The sequence below is a fragment of the Corvus hawaiiensis genome, chromosome 23 (assembly GCF_020740725.1).
Source record: "Corvus hawaiiensis isolate bCorHaw1 chromosome 23, bCorHaw1.pri.cur, whole genome shotgun sequence".
Taxonomy (NCBI): Eukaryota; Metazoa; Chordata; class Aves; order Passeriformes; family Corvidae; genus Corvus; species Corvus hawaiiensis.
In genome coordinates this window covers 6,683,681-6,698,428 of record NC_063235.1, presented here as the reverse complement: position 1 = coordinate 6,698,428, position 14,748 = coordinate 6,683,681, and the positions used below count along the sequence as shown (strand labels likewise).

The 14,748-nt window shown below is 50.8% G+C and overlaps 2 protein-coding genes across 14 annotated transcripts in view; both read right to left on the bottom strand.

Annotated features, from left to right (window-relative positions):
- The window catches only part of SRRM1 (serine and arginine repetitive matrix 1), a 17,244-nt gene extending 15,777 nt beyond the window's left edge, over nucleotides 1–1,467 (bottom strand). For all 11 annotated transcript variants that reach the window (XM_048327074.1, XM_048327076.1, XM_048327075.1 and 8 more), the window contains exon 1: nucleotides 1,367–1,467. In XM_048327074.1, the coding sequence (XP_048183031.1) occupies nucleotides 1,367–1,387 (21 nt within the window). In that variant the 5' untranslated portion in view covers nucleotides 1,388–1,467. The remainder of the gene's footprint in view (nucleotides 1–1,366) is intronic.
- A 1,974-nt stretch (nucleotides 1,468–3,441) lies between these two features.
- LOC125337514 (non-compact myelin associated protein) lies at nucleotides 3,442–13,532 on the bottom strand. Of its 3 annotated transcripts, none has more exons than XM_048327352.1 (4): nucleotides 13,449–13,532; nucleotides 5,512–5,606; nucleotides 5,302–5,386; nucleotides 3,442–4,850 (listed from the first exon to the last, which is right to left on the bottom strand). In XM_048327352.1, exons 2-4 carry the CDS (start codon nucleotides 5,594–5,596, stop codon nucleotides 4,709–4,711), a joined length of 312 nt encoding a protein of 103 aa, XP_048183309.1. In that variant the 5' UTR covers nucleotides 5,597–5,606; nucleotides 13,449–13,532; the 3' UTR covers nucleotides 3,442–4,708. The 3 variants fall into 3 exon arrangements, with proteins under 3 accessions (XP_048183309.1, XP_048183308.1, XP_048183307.1); XM_048327351.1 differs by lacking the exon at nucleotides 13,449–13,532 and adding an exon at nucleotides 10,650–12,109; XM_048327350.1 differs by lacking the exon at nucleotides 13,449–13,532 and having other exon boundaries at nucleotides 5,512–7,547.
- Between the last annotated feature and the right edge of the window lie 1,216 nt (nucleotides 13,533–14,748).

The window sequence follows — 14,748 nt, the reverse complement described above, 5'->3', positions numbered from 1 at the left end:
GTTCTTTTCGGGTTTTTTAAAACTCTTTCGCAACTCAGAAGGGAAATGGAAAGCGAGTTTCTTGTTGATAACACGTGGCAAGCAGCAAAGGGAACCAAACAGGACAGAGCAAGGGGGCTACAGGAATTTAAAGGCAGACAAAATGATTTGCACTGAAACTTCACAGAAATGTGAAGAACTGAAAGAATTATAAATAAGAGGTTTCTTGATGTGGGGAATCCAAACTGCTGCTCCGTTGCACTTTTGTCATTTCACATTTGGCTCCTCCCGAACCCAGAATAAAACCAGACCACAGCTCACAGCCCCATTTCAGAGCCACGCTGCTTTTGTTTTTATAAAATGCCACCTTCAACAGGCCAGTTTAAAAGAGTATTAGATTTATAATCCAGTGTTTTCAGCCCCAGTAATCCTGCCGTCAAGCACAACTACCTGGTCTGTAAACGTTTTCACAACTGCATTAGAACAAGTGTGGATTTAATCTGCAATTATTTTTCTCAAGTTAGTTCACGGACACAAAACTGAACTAAGGGAAGGGTTATGTGTGCTGCCGTGTTTTAATAGCAACCTAGCCGCAGGAAATGAAAATAATAGGGGCTGAACAAATGAATGAACCTTGAAAATTTAAATTGGTTCTCAAAATTATCACGGAAACCCCAAAAATAACGTTATTCCAATTAATGGAAGAAAAAGCTAAAAAGAAATAGACCCTAGGTAGGTTTAATGGTCTCTTCAGAAACTGCATCACAGCTGTAAGAACAGAGAAGAAAAACTCAAGGGTTAAAAATAAAATACTAACGTAAGAATACAGCCTAACTTCTTTTTGCTGTGAATACACTTAATAACCTCTAAAAAATCTCTCTAAAAAAAGGGCAGGGTTGTTTATTTGCTTTTAACATGGACGCTAAAGAACGTGGACAGCGCAAACCCGGGCTCTTCCCCCAGAGCCCCTCGGCCCCTTCTTCCCCCCCCCCCCCCCCCCCTCCGCAGCTCGGGGGTCGCAGCGGTGACACGACCCCGCGTGGGTCGGGACCTGCGGGACCGAGGCCACTCAGGGCCCCACGCGGGGCCTGGCCGGGGAGCGCAGCCCCGGGGGCGGCCGCGGAGGTTCCCCCCGTGCCGAGTCAGGCCCGGAGACTCTCGATTCCCCCCCGCTCCGGCCCGGGCCGCGCCGCCGCGGCCTCTTCCCGCCGCCATTTTCTCCACGGCGAGGAGCCTGCGCAGGGCGGGGGCGGGGGGGCACGGCGGCGCTGCGCGGGGCAGCGCGGCTCCAGCGCGGGCCTGCAGCGGGGCCGAGCGTTCCCCCCGTGCCCCGGTGGGGCCGCCGCACCGCCCGCCCGCCCTCAGGGCCCCCCGGGCCGGCACTTACGCGGAAGAACCCGGCGTCCATCTTGGCTCCTCCGCCTCCTCCCGGCCGCGGCGCGCGCTGCCGTCCCGGCGTGCACCGCGCGCCCCCTCAGCCGTGCCGGGGGTGGGGGGGGGGGAGGGAAGGCGGGAGGAGCGCGAGGGGGTGGGCGGGGCCAGGCGCGCGCCGCACAGGGTCCCCGTCCGGCGCCTGCTGATTGGTGGAGAGCCGGCGCGCGCGCGGGAGTGGGGCCAATGAGAGGGCGCGGCTGCTCCGGCCGCGGGACGCGTCCTTTGGCGGCGCGCGCGAGGGTGAGAGCGTGTGTGAATCGCGCTCTCGCGAGATGTTGGCCCCTACAGTTATTGCTGATGTCAACATCTCGCGAGATCAAGGGAGCCCTCACGGCCGCGGCTCCCTCACCGGTCCGGTGTGTGAGGGCGCAGCGGCTCCAGCCCTCAGGACCGGCCCCTCGACTCCTTCCCGGGTCCCTGGGCGGGACGCAGGGCTCTGAAGAGGTCACAGAATAGTTGGGGTTGGAAGGGACCTCTGGAGATCATCCAGTTCAACCCCTTGCCAAGGCAGGAGCACCTGGAGCAGGTGACACAGGAACGCGTCCAGGTGGGTTTGGGATATCCCCACAGAGGGAGACTCCAGCCCTCTCTGGCCAGCTGTTCCAGGGCTCTGTCCACCCTCATGAAAAGAAGCTTATGTTGAGGTGGAAGCCCTTGTGGTTTAGTTTATGGCCATCGCTCCTCATCCTCTCACTGAACACGCTGGCACCATCCTCTGACACCCCTTGGGGATATTTTCCGGATTGATGGGATCCCCCTCTCAGCGTTCCCTTCTCCAGACCGACCAGGCCCAGCTCCCACAGTCTCTCCTCATCAGGGCGATGCTCCAGACCCCAAATCACCTTCGTGGCCTCCGCTGGACCCCCTCCAGCAGCTCCTCACCTTCACAGTCCTGAGGACAAGTCATGAGCTGTCCACCCCGTCCCACTAAGGACAAACTGGTGTGGCTGGTGCAGGTCACTTGTCCGTGTGGCTCCTTATGGGCTGAGTTACAGATGTGGGTTTGGGTCATAACTTGGTTGTGGGACTCAGGAAGAGAACCCAAACGACATTCTCACATTTTATCTGCTTAGATATGCAGTGATGTGAGTTTTGCACGGCCAAAGTTGGGACAGTGCTCGACTCTGCTGCTCGACAGTCCTGGCACCGTGGATGAGGGAATTTAGTAAAGTTGACTATAAAGTTGGAATTGCTTTATGTTTTTGTTGAGAAACACGAGTTAGAACCCGTGGGAAGGCAGGAGGACACTAGGTGGAGCTCCTTGCTCTCTGCCGGGATAAGGAGGATGGAAATAAGGGGGGAAAGCTGAATTTTGGGATCAGAACTTACCCAGCAGCGAAAAATTAAACATTTTACCACTGTATTTGGATCAGTAAAATTCCAACTAGAGGATTCGACCTGCTGAAAATATTCCAGAACTTTTAGGAGGAGAAAACCAACCACTGATTCTTGCAAGACAGGGCCAGCTCAAGGGGAGCATTCCCAAATTCTGGGTGTTTGGAAGTGGAACCTGGAGGCCAAGTCAGGGCAGGTCGGATCAGCCCTGAAGCAGCTGCTGCTAACAGGGCAAAGGGAGTGTGGGATTGTTCCTGGAAAACTCAAATCCGCAGCCAATTGCACAATAGGGGGATTTTTGTTTCTTGAGAAGGTGATTTTGCTTGCTCAGCACAAGCTCTGGGTTTTGCTGCCAGGAGGGGTTGTGGGGCCTCCCAGGAGGTGCCACTATGAGGCAAATTTTACTGGTATTTGAATTTTTCAGCTGGAGCGGTGCTGGTGCGGTCAAAGCAGCCAATTCTGCCGCCAATAATAGTAATTCTGTGAAAATGGAACTGCCTGCAGTAGTTCTGCTTATTCTGCTTGTGGACTTCGTTGGCTTGAAATGAAGCAAATGGAAAATAAACAAAATTTTCTAGAAGTAGGTCTGGCTGGGGATGTTAAGAACAACAACAGTAAGAGGGGCTTATCTTTCCTAAAAATCTTCATTTTGATCATGCAGAGCTGCTCAGAAAACACACAGGGATAGAAACAGAAAATCAACTCCTTTATATTTTTTGGGGAAAAATTAGATGTGCATCTGCTGTCCCTTCTGAATTATTAAATCAATCCTCCCTGCCACAAAAAATAAGTTAGAGAACCAGGACAAGAGAAATATTTACAAGGAGATTCAGAAACTTCACAAACAGCTGTCTCAATATTTGGTTTGGAATCCAAACCGTGCTCCAGTTTCAGACCAAAAAAAAAAATATTGCAAAGTAATTGAATTTAGTTTCTGCACATTAAAGAAAACCAAACAGGTACAGAACTGATCTGTTCAAGAGATCCAAGCTTATTGGAAAAAATACGAAATATAAAATCTCAGACAATCTGCCTCAGTGTCTGACAATGCTGCTCTGTGTTCCCACTCCGTGGGCTGTGAGCGTCCCTGGGAATTCCTTTGTGCCACTGCTGCACACCCACAGCCCTCACACTGGCAACACAACCTCGCTTTGGCTTGGTTTTGAGTATAAAAAATTGCTAAAAATAGTTGGGCTGCACCAGAGAACAAAGCCTTGCAAGGTGAGTGGCACAGTGGGGCTGCACGAAGCCTCCCTTGCTCTATCCAAGCTGATTTTTTCTAATTCCATGCTTATTTTTTTTCAGTTAAAGAACCCAGATTTTGTGTAAGACAAAGCATTCTAACACAGCTCCAGCCATGAACCTGAATTCTTGAGAGTGAAACCTCTCAGACACCGAGATCCTTTGGAAATGGGGAGTTACAGAGTTTATAGAAATAGTTTAAAAATACATGAATATAAAGGTAATTTTTTTTTCCTCAACCCATACATATGTGGCATTATAAATATGAAATATGAGTAACGATAAATACAATTTTGATACCTCCTGTGCTACCCATAACGTATAAAATAAACCACAAACCTCTTCCATGTAACTCCTAACAAACTCAGGTCCAACCTGAGTCCACATTTTTCCTCCTGTTTATCAGCAGAAGAGAGAGAGTTCAAAGTCTCTGAGCAAGCAAAAGCTCCACAACATCTGGGCATCTGGGCATCTTCTCTTCTTCAGAAGAGGCCTTGCTGCGTCCCTGATGATTCCTAGACCTCCACCTTCTATTTCAGTCATAGAAAAAATGTCCAGACCTCTGGTTTTTCCTCCCAAAGAGAGAAACCAGGATTTATATCAATTTACAGCGAGAAAAACAGCTTGTTGCTGTTCCCAGTGCAGCTCTGCTGAGGAATCCCAGGTCCATGGGTAACAATTCCATCCCTTCTCTGGCAGGGAGGACGAGCGTTCCCGGTTACCTGCTGTGCATGTGGATGTCCACAGGGATGAAGGTCACCGTGGGCTGCTGGGCCAGGCTGTGGCTGTTGTGCCCCAGGGGAGGTGGCACTGCCAGCTTGGAGGCTTTGGGTTCCAGCTCCCGCCGCACTCGCATGCGCCTGGCAAAGGTAAAAGGGGAATTGGCACCAGGGCTGGCACCTGGGGTGGTCTCTCCTCTCCCAGGGTAAGTTTTGGGGAGATTCCCACACAACCCAGTTACTCAAACCAAGCCAGGATTTCATCCCAAAGATACCTAAAAGTCCTCCCAGAGCACGTGAGCTCTGAGAAGTGAGAAATCAAGCTGCCCCTCTGGCAGCCTTGCTGCACACTCAGACCTTCCCTACATCATCAGGGATCCCTAAAAAGAGCTCCCACCAAGCAGCCTCCATCAAGGAGCTCTTTGTGCTTCCTAATGATCCAATCACAGAGCACTGACTGTGAGATTCAGGACACTGCAATCAGCACTCCTGGAAATTCCCAGCAACAAACCCTGAAGTGCTCCATTAGCTCAGAGCAGGGACTTTGGTTCATCCTGGTTTGACTTGGTGACTATAGGACTTGGCCATGTACCTGTTGTATGTTTTCAGGATGAGCAGAACCACTGTAAAAATAATAATCACCCCCACCACGATGGCAGCAACTATTGCTCCAGAACCTGGGAGAGAAGCAGGAAGGGAAAAAAGCCATATTTACAAAGCTGTCACTGTAGTGTTTGAAGTTTGATAAGTTCAAAGTCCACTTAAAAAAAAAAAAAAGCCACCACCCCACTCCTTTCCTTACTTTGATAGAGACTTTGTTCTTGAGACTTTGTGGTCACATTCACTGAGAGCTGAGTGTTATTAGTCAGTGGCACGGCCGTCGTCATCTTGAGTTGGCTGCAGAGGGGAAAAAGGAGAGTGAATTCATAAAATATTAACCCAAATTTCACAGTGATAATTAGGCAACTGCCTGCTAAAGGCTCAGAGCCTACCAAGTGCAGGCTCACTGAACTGGGGTTCTTCATATTGTCATTGTGATGGAAACCTGGCCCTGATGAAGGAATGGAAATTAGAAACTGCTGCAATGGAAATTTTGGTACAATCTCGAGCAATCTGCCTCAAAATATCCCGTTAAGCGTTAATAGGTTAAAATAAGATATAAACACAACAATGCATTGTTGCTGTGACAAGTTTTGGATAAATATGTATTTTAAATGCTTTGGGATTTTGGTTATCGCCTCTGGTTGAGATTCAGATCACTGAGCAAACGAGTGTGAAGGATTCTGCACCCAGAACTCAGCAAAGTGTCTTGATGGAAGGGATAAACTCATCACAGAAAGGTTCAAAAACTCCATTATAAAATAGAATTTAAAGGAGCTTCATTCATCTAACATGGAGAAGAAAAACCATTTAACCCCTCAACTTGAAGCTCCAAAAGTTTCAGGACAAACACCAGCCCCTGAGAGGGATATTGCAACGTGGCTGTGACAGGAGGTTGTGAGTTCAGCCCAGCGTCAGCTCAGGTCTGTTATTGGAAGTGGATGAACTTCCAAGGGCACAGCTGAAAACATGCCTGTGTTTTGGTAGGTAAAACTGTGGATCTGGAAAGAGCAGCCTGGATGTTTGCTGATTTTATAAGGGTTTTCCAAGTGTCCCTGGAAACCCGAGCTGGTAAAGGGCTCCTTCAGCCCGAGAGGGGTGTGAGCACCACTTCAAAGAGCCCTCTGGAACCAGCTCAGCTCCCAGCCCCATGGATCTGAGACACTCCAACTGCCCACTGAAAAGTAAATTATCCTTCAGCATTTGATATGGAGCTGAGTTTCCCACTTCAGATGCTGCCCGGTGCAACCAGGCTGGACTCTTGTGCTCCACTGGGATATTGTGTGGCATGGTAACTTTAATTTTACACAGCACAAGATAAACAATAGCCAGAAATAATTCCGTGGAAATCAGTTGGTAATAAAAATTAATACCAATTAAAACCCTGCAGAGCAGGTCAGTGAGGAATGCGAGGGATCAGGAAGCAGCAGGAAGGGAAGTGGTTGGTGTCTGGCTGGGATGCAGGATCAGAACTGCAAGGGCCACTCTTCAAATACTTCAATCCCCTCAAGTTAAAAGTTTGATTTTTGTCTTTTAATCTAAAAACCAAAATAACTCTGCCCCAAGCCTGTAACTGGGTCATTCTCCTGTGAGTGAATGATTCCTTTCTTTAGCCAAGGCCAAGTTAATTCAGCAATGTGAGCATCAGCTGAAATATTTCGTGTTTAGACTCTGCCCAGCCCTATTGTCCAGCACATGGTTCACACACACCTCAGAAGAACCTGGGAGGCACCAAAGCTCAGGGACAGCTGTTCCTGTCTCCCCACCCATCCTGCCATGTGGATGGAGGTAGTACCAGTGACAGCAGAAGCTCAGGAGATGCTTCATGCTGGGAAAAGCTGAGCAAGTGTTCTGACTGGGGGCATAATTCAGAAAAGGCCACACAGCTCTCACCTCGTGGCTCCTGACTAGGACGGTGCAAATGTCAGACCTACAGAAGACTTTTTCTCCTCCTCTGGCTACCAAAATAAAAATCCCAAATAAATAAGGCTGAATGTTTTAATATTAAGCCATGAAATGTTCATCCTTCCTACCTTCCCTCTGGGTCAAACCACCTTGGGAATGGGGAGCTGTTTGTGCATGAGTCACCCGGACCCAAAGAATTTTTATTGTTGTAGTGAAACTGCCTGTTTACAGAAAGGATTAATTTATCCAACTGGGTGCACCAAGCTGAGGTTGGGGTTTTTCTGCTTTGTGTAGCAAGTCAAGAGGTCCAAGGTCTGTGTCTCCAGCTGGGGTAGAAGGTGCCAGTCCTGCTCTTACCTGGAGTCCCGGCTCTGTTCCTGCCCTGTGAATCAACAGGTTACACCTGACCAAGCCTCTGCTGCAAGAAAGACCCAGCAAAGCCCAGCAAGATCCATGGGAACCTACTGGTTTTCAGCCTGGATCCTACTCTGTTCAGAAAAACGTTTGGAAAATCAAGAGGGCTGGATAAAAGCCATTCAGCAGGGGAGAAGAAGTGGACTTTGATACAGTAATCACAGGACATTCTTTGTCTATGACACAGGGCTGCACTTCCCTCTGTGCACACACACCTGCCTGGGCTCTCGGAGCCTCTCATTCACCCTCACTCACTGCTGCTTATTTTTGCATCCCCACGTTGTGGAGCTGGAAATGTTTCCGTAAAGATCAGCTTTGGGCACGTTTCCATTTCAAACACCTTGCCAGATACAGGGGATAGGTTGTTCTGCAAGTGGGAGCAGTGCCCCCTTTTAGAGACCCTTCCTGCTGCTCCTGCCCCGCTGGACTGCAGCTGAGGGGCCCTGCTGGGCTGGGCTGGGCTTGTTTGTGAGGAGATGGGGATCAGAGCTCACCTGGCAGCAGCACCTGGCAATTACAGCACAGGGGCCACAGGGAACAGAGGGGTTTGTTTGAGGGCTTTTCCAGGAGAGCGGGACTTGGAGAGCAGCTCCCTGCCAGGGAAGGCAGGTGCTGGTTAGGAGGACACCCAGATTCAGTGCTTTCACCTAGGAAAAGGTGGGGTTTGCATGGAGCTGGGTTGTTCCTGCCCTCACCTTCGCAGCATCCTCAGGAACACCGCCAGAGATTGAGGCAAGCTGTGATTTCAGGGAGTCATAAAAACACAGCGTCCTTCAGTGAGACCTGAACATGCCTGGATTTACCTTGAGGAGCTCCAAAGGGGGAGGAAGGAGGAAAGAGAAGCCCAAGTTCAAAGTGGCCTGAGGCAAACAACCCTCCCTGTGTGAGCCTGAGTGTCCCCACATCAGGGCAGCACCTTCACATAAGCACTTTCTCAGGTTCTGGCATGAGCTGCCCAGGTTTAGCTGCTGTTAAAACACACATTAAAAGCAGTTCATTGCCCTGCCAAGACAGAGACAGTGGCACAAACTACAGGCAGCTCTGTGCAGCAGCAGCACCAATTAAAAGCCCCTGCCTGGCTCAGATTGTGAGAGGGGCCAAAACCCCTCAGCTCCCACAGGTGACAAGAAGTGACAACAGGACCCCAGAAAGGAACACCCCATTTCTAAAGCCGTGCCTGGAAATAAGAACTTGGTGGACTTTTGTCACTGACTCACCCAGGAGCAGTGTCTAAACCAGACTGTGAACTGCACATTTCCCAATTCTAACTTTTTTTTTTGCCTTAGAATTCTGGGCCACACACATTTCTCCTCCCCCTCTGTGAATGCAGTTATTCATGGGAACGACAGGAACTCCACCGACATTCAGATCCTAAAACCACTCCAGACCCTTCAGGGTAGGGCTGCCCATGCAGGATATGGAAGCAAAACAAGCCAGAGGTATTTTCCCACTGGTTCCAGGCCAGGATCTAAGGCACACTGGGATCAGGAGACTTGCTTAGACACTTGTGAAATATCCAACAGAACCAGGATTTGAACTTCAAATGGAAACTCCCCCCCCAAGCATCACCACACTGCTGGAGCTCTGCAGCTCCGAGCTTCCGCTGCTCAAAACAGACTTTAAAACAAAATTCCCATTTATATGCAATACACAGATGATATATCAGGTATCAAGAGAGAGCTGGGAACAATTTTGCAGCTTATTCCTGGAAGGAATGCTAGAGGTTTTCTTTTGTTGGCAGCTTTTTTTGGATGATTATTAGAAAGGTCTTATTCTACTTTTTTAACTTACGACTGTACACACGGACAGTGAATTAACCAACTCTGAGTGGTGTAACCAAGAGCTGGCAAATAAAAACTCTCACAGGACCCACCTTGTTATAACAAAGAGGAAAAGGTGCAACTTGGTCTTTTTTTTTTTTTTTTGAGGGAAGATTCCTTTCCAACAGCACTGAGCTGTGGCTCAAGACTTCAAGGAAAATGACACAGACTGAGCCCATAAATTGTCGAGCTCCTGAAGTGCTGTCCAAGACCTGGCCTTGGACACTTCCAGGAATTCCCAGCTCATCTGGACTCAGCAGGAGCTGGAAGACCATTCCATGCACGGAGAGTTTCACAGGACCATATCTCTGAGCAACAGCTCCCACCAATGCCTGGCAGCACAATTAACCTGGGATTTGGGAAGGAAAACTGCACCTGGTGGGCTCCAAGAGTCACCACAGCGTTAGGGAAAGAAAATCCAAATCCAAATGCACTCACATAAAAGTGATGGCTGTTAGAGCAGGTGCAAAGCATTGCAGGAGCCCAAACCCATGACGCTGGAGCCCAAACCCACGACACAATCCAGATTTTTTGCTTGGAATGAGGTGGCTTTACCCACTGCTCACTGGTGACGTCCTGGCACGTTCCTGGGAGGGAGGGCTGGGTAATCAGCAGTTAAATATTACCCAGAAAAAGAATTGATTCAGAAAGAAGCAAAATGCCTCAAGCACCTGTACGGATCCCACGGCAGGAGTGGCTCATGGGGGATGGTCAATGAGACTCAAGGTGACAGATTTTAGAAGCCATCAAGGTGTGCACTCAAGGGGAAAGCAAGAAAATGAACGGAGCCTGGCAGGGGTCAGGGGTGTTGTGCCACATTCCCCTCAAATCACACAGCCAGCAGTTTGTCTCTGCCATTCCAAGAAGTCCCAGAAGAGTCTGTGTTGGTGACAAACTCAATGGATCTGGACAAATAAACCCCAGAAAAGCAGCTTGTCTGTGAGAATGTTCTGCTTCTGTTCCTGCAGCAGAAAGCCAACCCCGTTTTGAGCACGTAATGATCCAGAAAAAGCCCTGTCACTGCTTTGGGAAACTCCCTGCAGCTTTTCACATTGTTAGAGGAGTTAAAAAAACCCACAGCAGACTCAGCAATGTCTTTGCAGAAATGATTTCCAGGCCCTGCACCTCCCTGGATCTTTGGTCATTTACCAAAGGGCTGGAGCAGTCAGGAGATTGCAGTACTGTAGAAATCCTCTCTCACCTGGGTTTGCTATCATCTGCTTCACTCCAGGCACAACCCATAAATGCTCCACAGCAGGAGAGAGGGGGTTAGGACTGAGTCTGGAGCTCGCATTCCCAGCTGTTTTTCCTGCTCTCCACGTGGATCAGCACAAACCCCAGCATGAGAACCCGAGGAGTGCTCATTTTCCTTCCTAAGGACAGAATCATCAGGGTCAAGCCTTTTGATGCCTCCATTACAGATTGATATAAATAGGAAACTTTGCCTTTCCAAGGAATTTGGGTTCCTGCAGAAGTACGGAATGCTTTGGATGGGGACAGAGGATGGGCAGCCCCATCCATGGGCTCCTTCCCCCTCCTCAGCCTGAGCACGGCCAAATCCCACCCAAAAGCACCTTCTCAGCAAGGCCACTGCTGGGTGTTCGAGTGCTGGTGTTACACAGGATCAGTCCAGGGGTGTGTTTGCTCCAGGGCCTGCTCCATCCAGGGAAGGGGCTCTGATCAAGGCAGAGCCCCTTCCCTGTGCCCCTTCCCACTTGGAGCAACTGCACCATCAACCCAGAGCTGGGCACAGGGACCCCCACCCTGAGCAGCTGACACTCCAAGGCCTCTGCAATCAGTTTGTTGCTCTGTGGAGGTGGTTGTGAAAACACCAAGTTCTGTGTGTCAGTGGCAAAGTGGATGACTCAGACATCCCTGCAGCTTTTTTCTCGCTTCCCTCCTCTGTGATCTCCATTCCTGCCTCGGATCATCCCTCCCTGCATGAGGCCTAATGAGGGCTATAGGTTTTGGCTGCATTTCCTGGTTTCTGTGCCTCTCAATAAAGCAGCACAGTCATCCCCACCACATTCTTCTCCTCTCCCACATGCCCAACAATGGGCCAGGTCAGGGCTCATGTGCTGGCCCTGACCAAGCCCCTCCTGACACAGGCACCCTTCAGCCGTGCTGGTCCCTGCTTGGCACCAGGGCATGAGAACCCAGGGTGTGGGATGTCCCCCAGGGGGGCAGGGGCTGCTCTGGCAGACACCAGCCTCCCACAGGGTGTTCAGGATTGATGGATTTACCCCGAGAGATTTATCTGAGATCACTCAGGAGTTCAGCAGCTCCTTTGTGCATTAAATCCTGACTGACTCCCTGTGAAGTGAGAAGAAGAATTGAGTGTGACTAATAAAAGTCACGCTTGCAGTAGCAGTGAGCAGATAGGAGCAGGGCTGGACAGGAAACCTCCATGAATTCCTGCCAACAAGGCAGCCAAGTCTGCTGCCAGCTTTGCTTGGGAGCTTTGGGATGTTGTCCTGGGCCAGCTGCTCAGCCTGTGGGACAATGTGCTCCCAGATCCTGGCCTGGATCTGCTGCAACTGAAGCTGTTCATCTACCAGGAAAATGCAAATCCCAATCCTATTGTAAGAACCTCTGCTAGTTTCATATCCTTCAGGTTTTTCTGTATTAAAAAAACAGAGAGAGAATCCTTTATGTGAGGGTGGGCAGGCCCTGGCACAGGGTGCCCTGAGCAGCTGTGGCCGCCCCATCCCTGCAAGTGTCCAAGGCCAGGTTGGATGGGGCTTGGAGTAGCCTGGAATAGTGGAAGGTGTCCCTGCCTATGGCAGGGGGTGAGGTGAGATGGGCTTTAAGGTCCTTTCAAACCCAAACTGTTCTGTGATTCTGTCTGTAAAGAATTCTGTACACGATACAAAGAATCAACACAGAAATGCAGCTCCTGTCACTTTGCACACAGCAGCACAAAGGCAGTCCCAGGATTTCTGGTCTATACCAACTTGTTGAATCAATGAGGCGCCTTCCCCCGTGCAGAGATCCCTGCAGACACACACACAGGCAGCTGATACCTCACACTTGCAGCCTGTTCTCCATCAGAACCACTCAAGCCCTTGGCAAACCCTCAGTGCCCCAACCTGGCACCCAGAGAGGGACAATAAATCTGTCAGGCCCTGAAGTCACTGGTCACTGCTCTGCCTTTGTGTCCTGGTTTGTTTGTAATCGCTAAATCACCCCCTCCTGCCCACCCAGCACAATGCATCCCATCAGTGAAAGCTGTTTACAAAAAGCTACGCTTCCTTTAGCAAGGACTTCCTGGGGCATTAAATACATTAATTACCAGGAAAAACCAGAAATCACCATTCAAACCTGTCAGCAGCTCCAGCGTGTTCCCAAATAATGCAAGCAGTGTAGTTTTGTTCTATGCTGGAGACACTCAGTGAACTGTAACACAATGCTCTGAGCTTTTGAGTTCTTTTCCTGTTAAATATTACTCTGCCAGCTCTTTCCAGCACGCTGCTCAGCAGATTGGGAAAAAAAAAAGAGTATACAACAACAACAAAAAAAACCCCAAAACCACAAACAAATAACCACCACCAAACCCCTATTTATAGTGCTGGGGTTGAATAAGTCAGGACAAGAGATTCAGCGTCCCCAGTGATGAAAGGACACCGCCGGCGAGGGAATGAGCTTTCAACAGCCGCGCAGGCTTCTCTCTCTGCGGGGAGGAAACAACGCGCCGGACCAGTCCCAGTCCCAGTCCCTTAAAGGCTCCCAATTAATGGAACAACGGCTCAAGCACCAGTGGAACAGAAGAGCATCTGCTTTCTATTTCTTTCTGGTTTAGAGGTACCGATAAAGAACTCGCGTTTCCCGTGGTCCATCCACAGTGCCTTGCACACAAACCCGGAGTACCCCCGCTGCAACCACCGCTCGCACCGGCGGCAGAAAGTAACAGAGCTTTAGGGCAGAAAGGTTACAATCATCCCCGTTCAACAGCGGTTCCTACACCCGACCCTCAGCCGGCGCTGCCGCCGGGGCTACTCACGGAGGATGATGCTGCGGGCTCCGGGCTCCGGCGCTGCCGCGGCGGCTCCCGGCTCCCTCCGGCCGCCGGGGCTGCGGGACTCGGCCCCCGCCGCCGCTCCCGCCCCTTCCCCAGCCCGGAGCTGCCCAGCCCAGCCCAGCCCAGCCCCGCTGCTGCCGCGAGGAGCCCGGTGCCGGTGCGGCCGGAGCCCCGGCACAGCCCCGCCGCCGCAGGTGCCTCCCCGGGGCCGCCCAGCCCGGCCCGGCCCCCGGCGCCGCCTCCCCGGGCCCGTGCGGGGCTGCGGGTGCCCCTGGGCCCGCCGGGCAGCGGCTGAAGGGGATGGAGGAGTCTGGGATTGGACCCCCACCCCCGTCTCACAGCGAGAGCTCCCAAGCTTTGGGAACAGCCCGGTTTCTGCGGCTCTTCGATGCCCAAAGGTCTCCCAGGCACTTTGGGGGAAGGAGCCCAAGCACATCCAGCCCAAAGACGGAACGAGTGGTTTTGTCCACTCGTCAGTGGAATCAAAAGGATCAAACTGGAAAGGAATCCTCGCCTTTGACCTGCATTTCCCACCAATGAGTGGGGAGAACGGTGACCACAGTGCCTGTCCGGATTTTTCCTGTGGAAATCATACTTATAAAAGCCATCTGTCCCCTGCCTAGACCTCCCAGAAAACCACAGGAACAAGCCACAGCCCTCAGTCCAGGCTCCATTCGTGGTTTAGGGTTGCTGAGCTGCTGTGCAGGAGATGTTTCCCCCCATCATCCGTTTCAGCTGCCCCAGCTGCAGCCAGAGCCGCATCACCCAGCTCCCTTATAAAGCAACCTGAAACATGGATAAACCTGCTCCTTACAGAATCCTGCCTCCATGTGGAAGGCAGCAACAGGGGGATCCTGATGGTCCATAAACATTTGCAGTGGATTTCTTGGGAAGACCAGAGTACAGTTTGGATGACAAATGAGGTGCTTCATCACCTTGCAGCTCTCACTTTCCTCCTCCAGGAACATTTGTGCCCCTAACCCAGGTCATGCCTCAGTTTGGTGTCCACCATGGACTGGTTTCTACGCTGAACCACAGAACACAACCACAGAGGCTTTTTCACCAGAAGCCAGGGTTTCCAGATCCAATTATCTAGTAAATTTTTTGTACAGCTACAAACACCCACATTAGTCACTTCCAGCTCAATCCCACTGAAGCCCTGTGCAGCTCCTTAAAACCTCGGACTGAAATCCCACAGGGATTACTCACCAATCATCTTTTCAAGGGAATAAATTTCACTTGGTTGGTTTCCTTACAATGACTGCCCCATCCTGCATAAACA

Excerpts from the sequence above, each read along its gene's own strand:
- LOC125337514 (XM_048327350.1), bottom strand. The coding sequence starts at position 5,734 with ATGAAGAACCCCAGTTCAGTGAGCCTGCACTTGGTAGGCTCTGAGCCT. Across the intron at positions 5,387-5,511 it reads AGAACAAAGTCTCTATCAAA|GTTCTGGAGCAATAGTTGCT; the intron begins GTAAGGAAAGGA and ends CTTCTCTCCCAG. Across the intron at positions 4,851-5,301 it reads ATCCTGAAAACATACAACAG|GCGCATGCGAGTGCGGCGGG; the intron begins GTACATGGCCAA and ends TACCTTTGCCAG.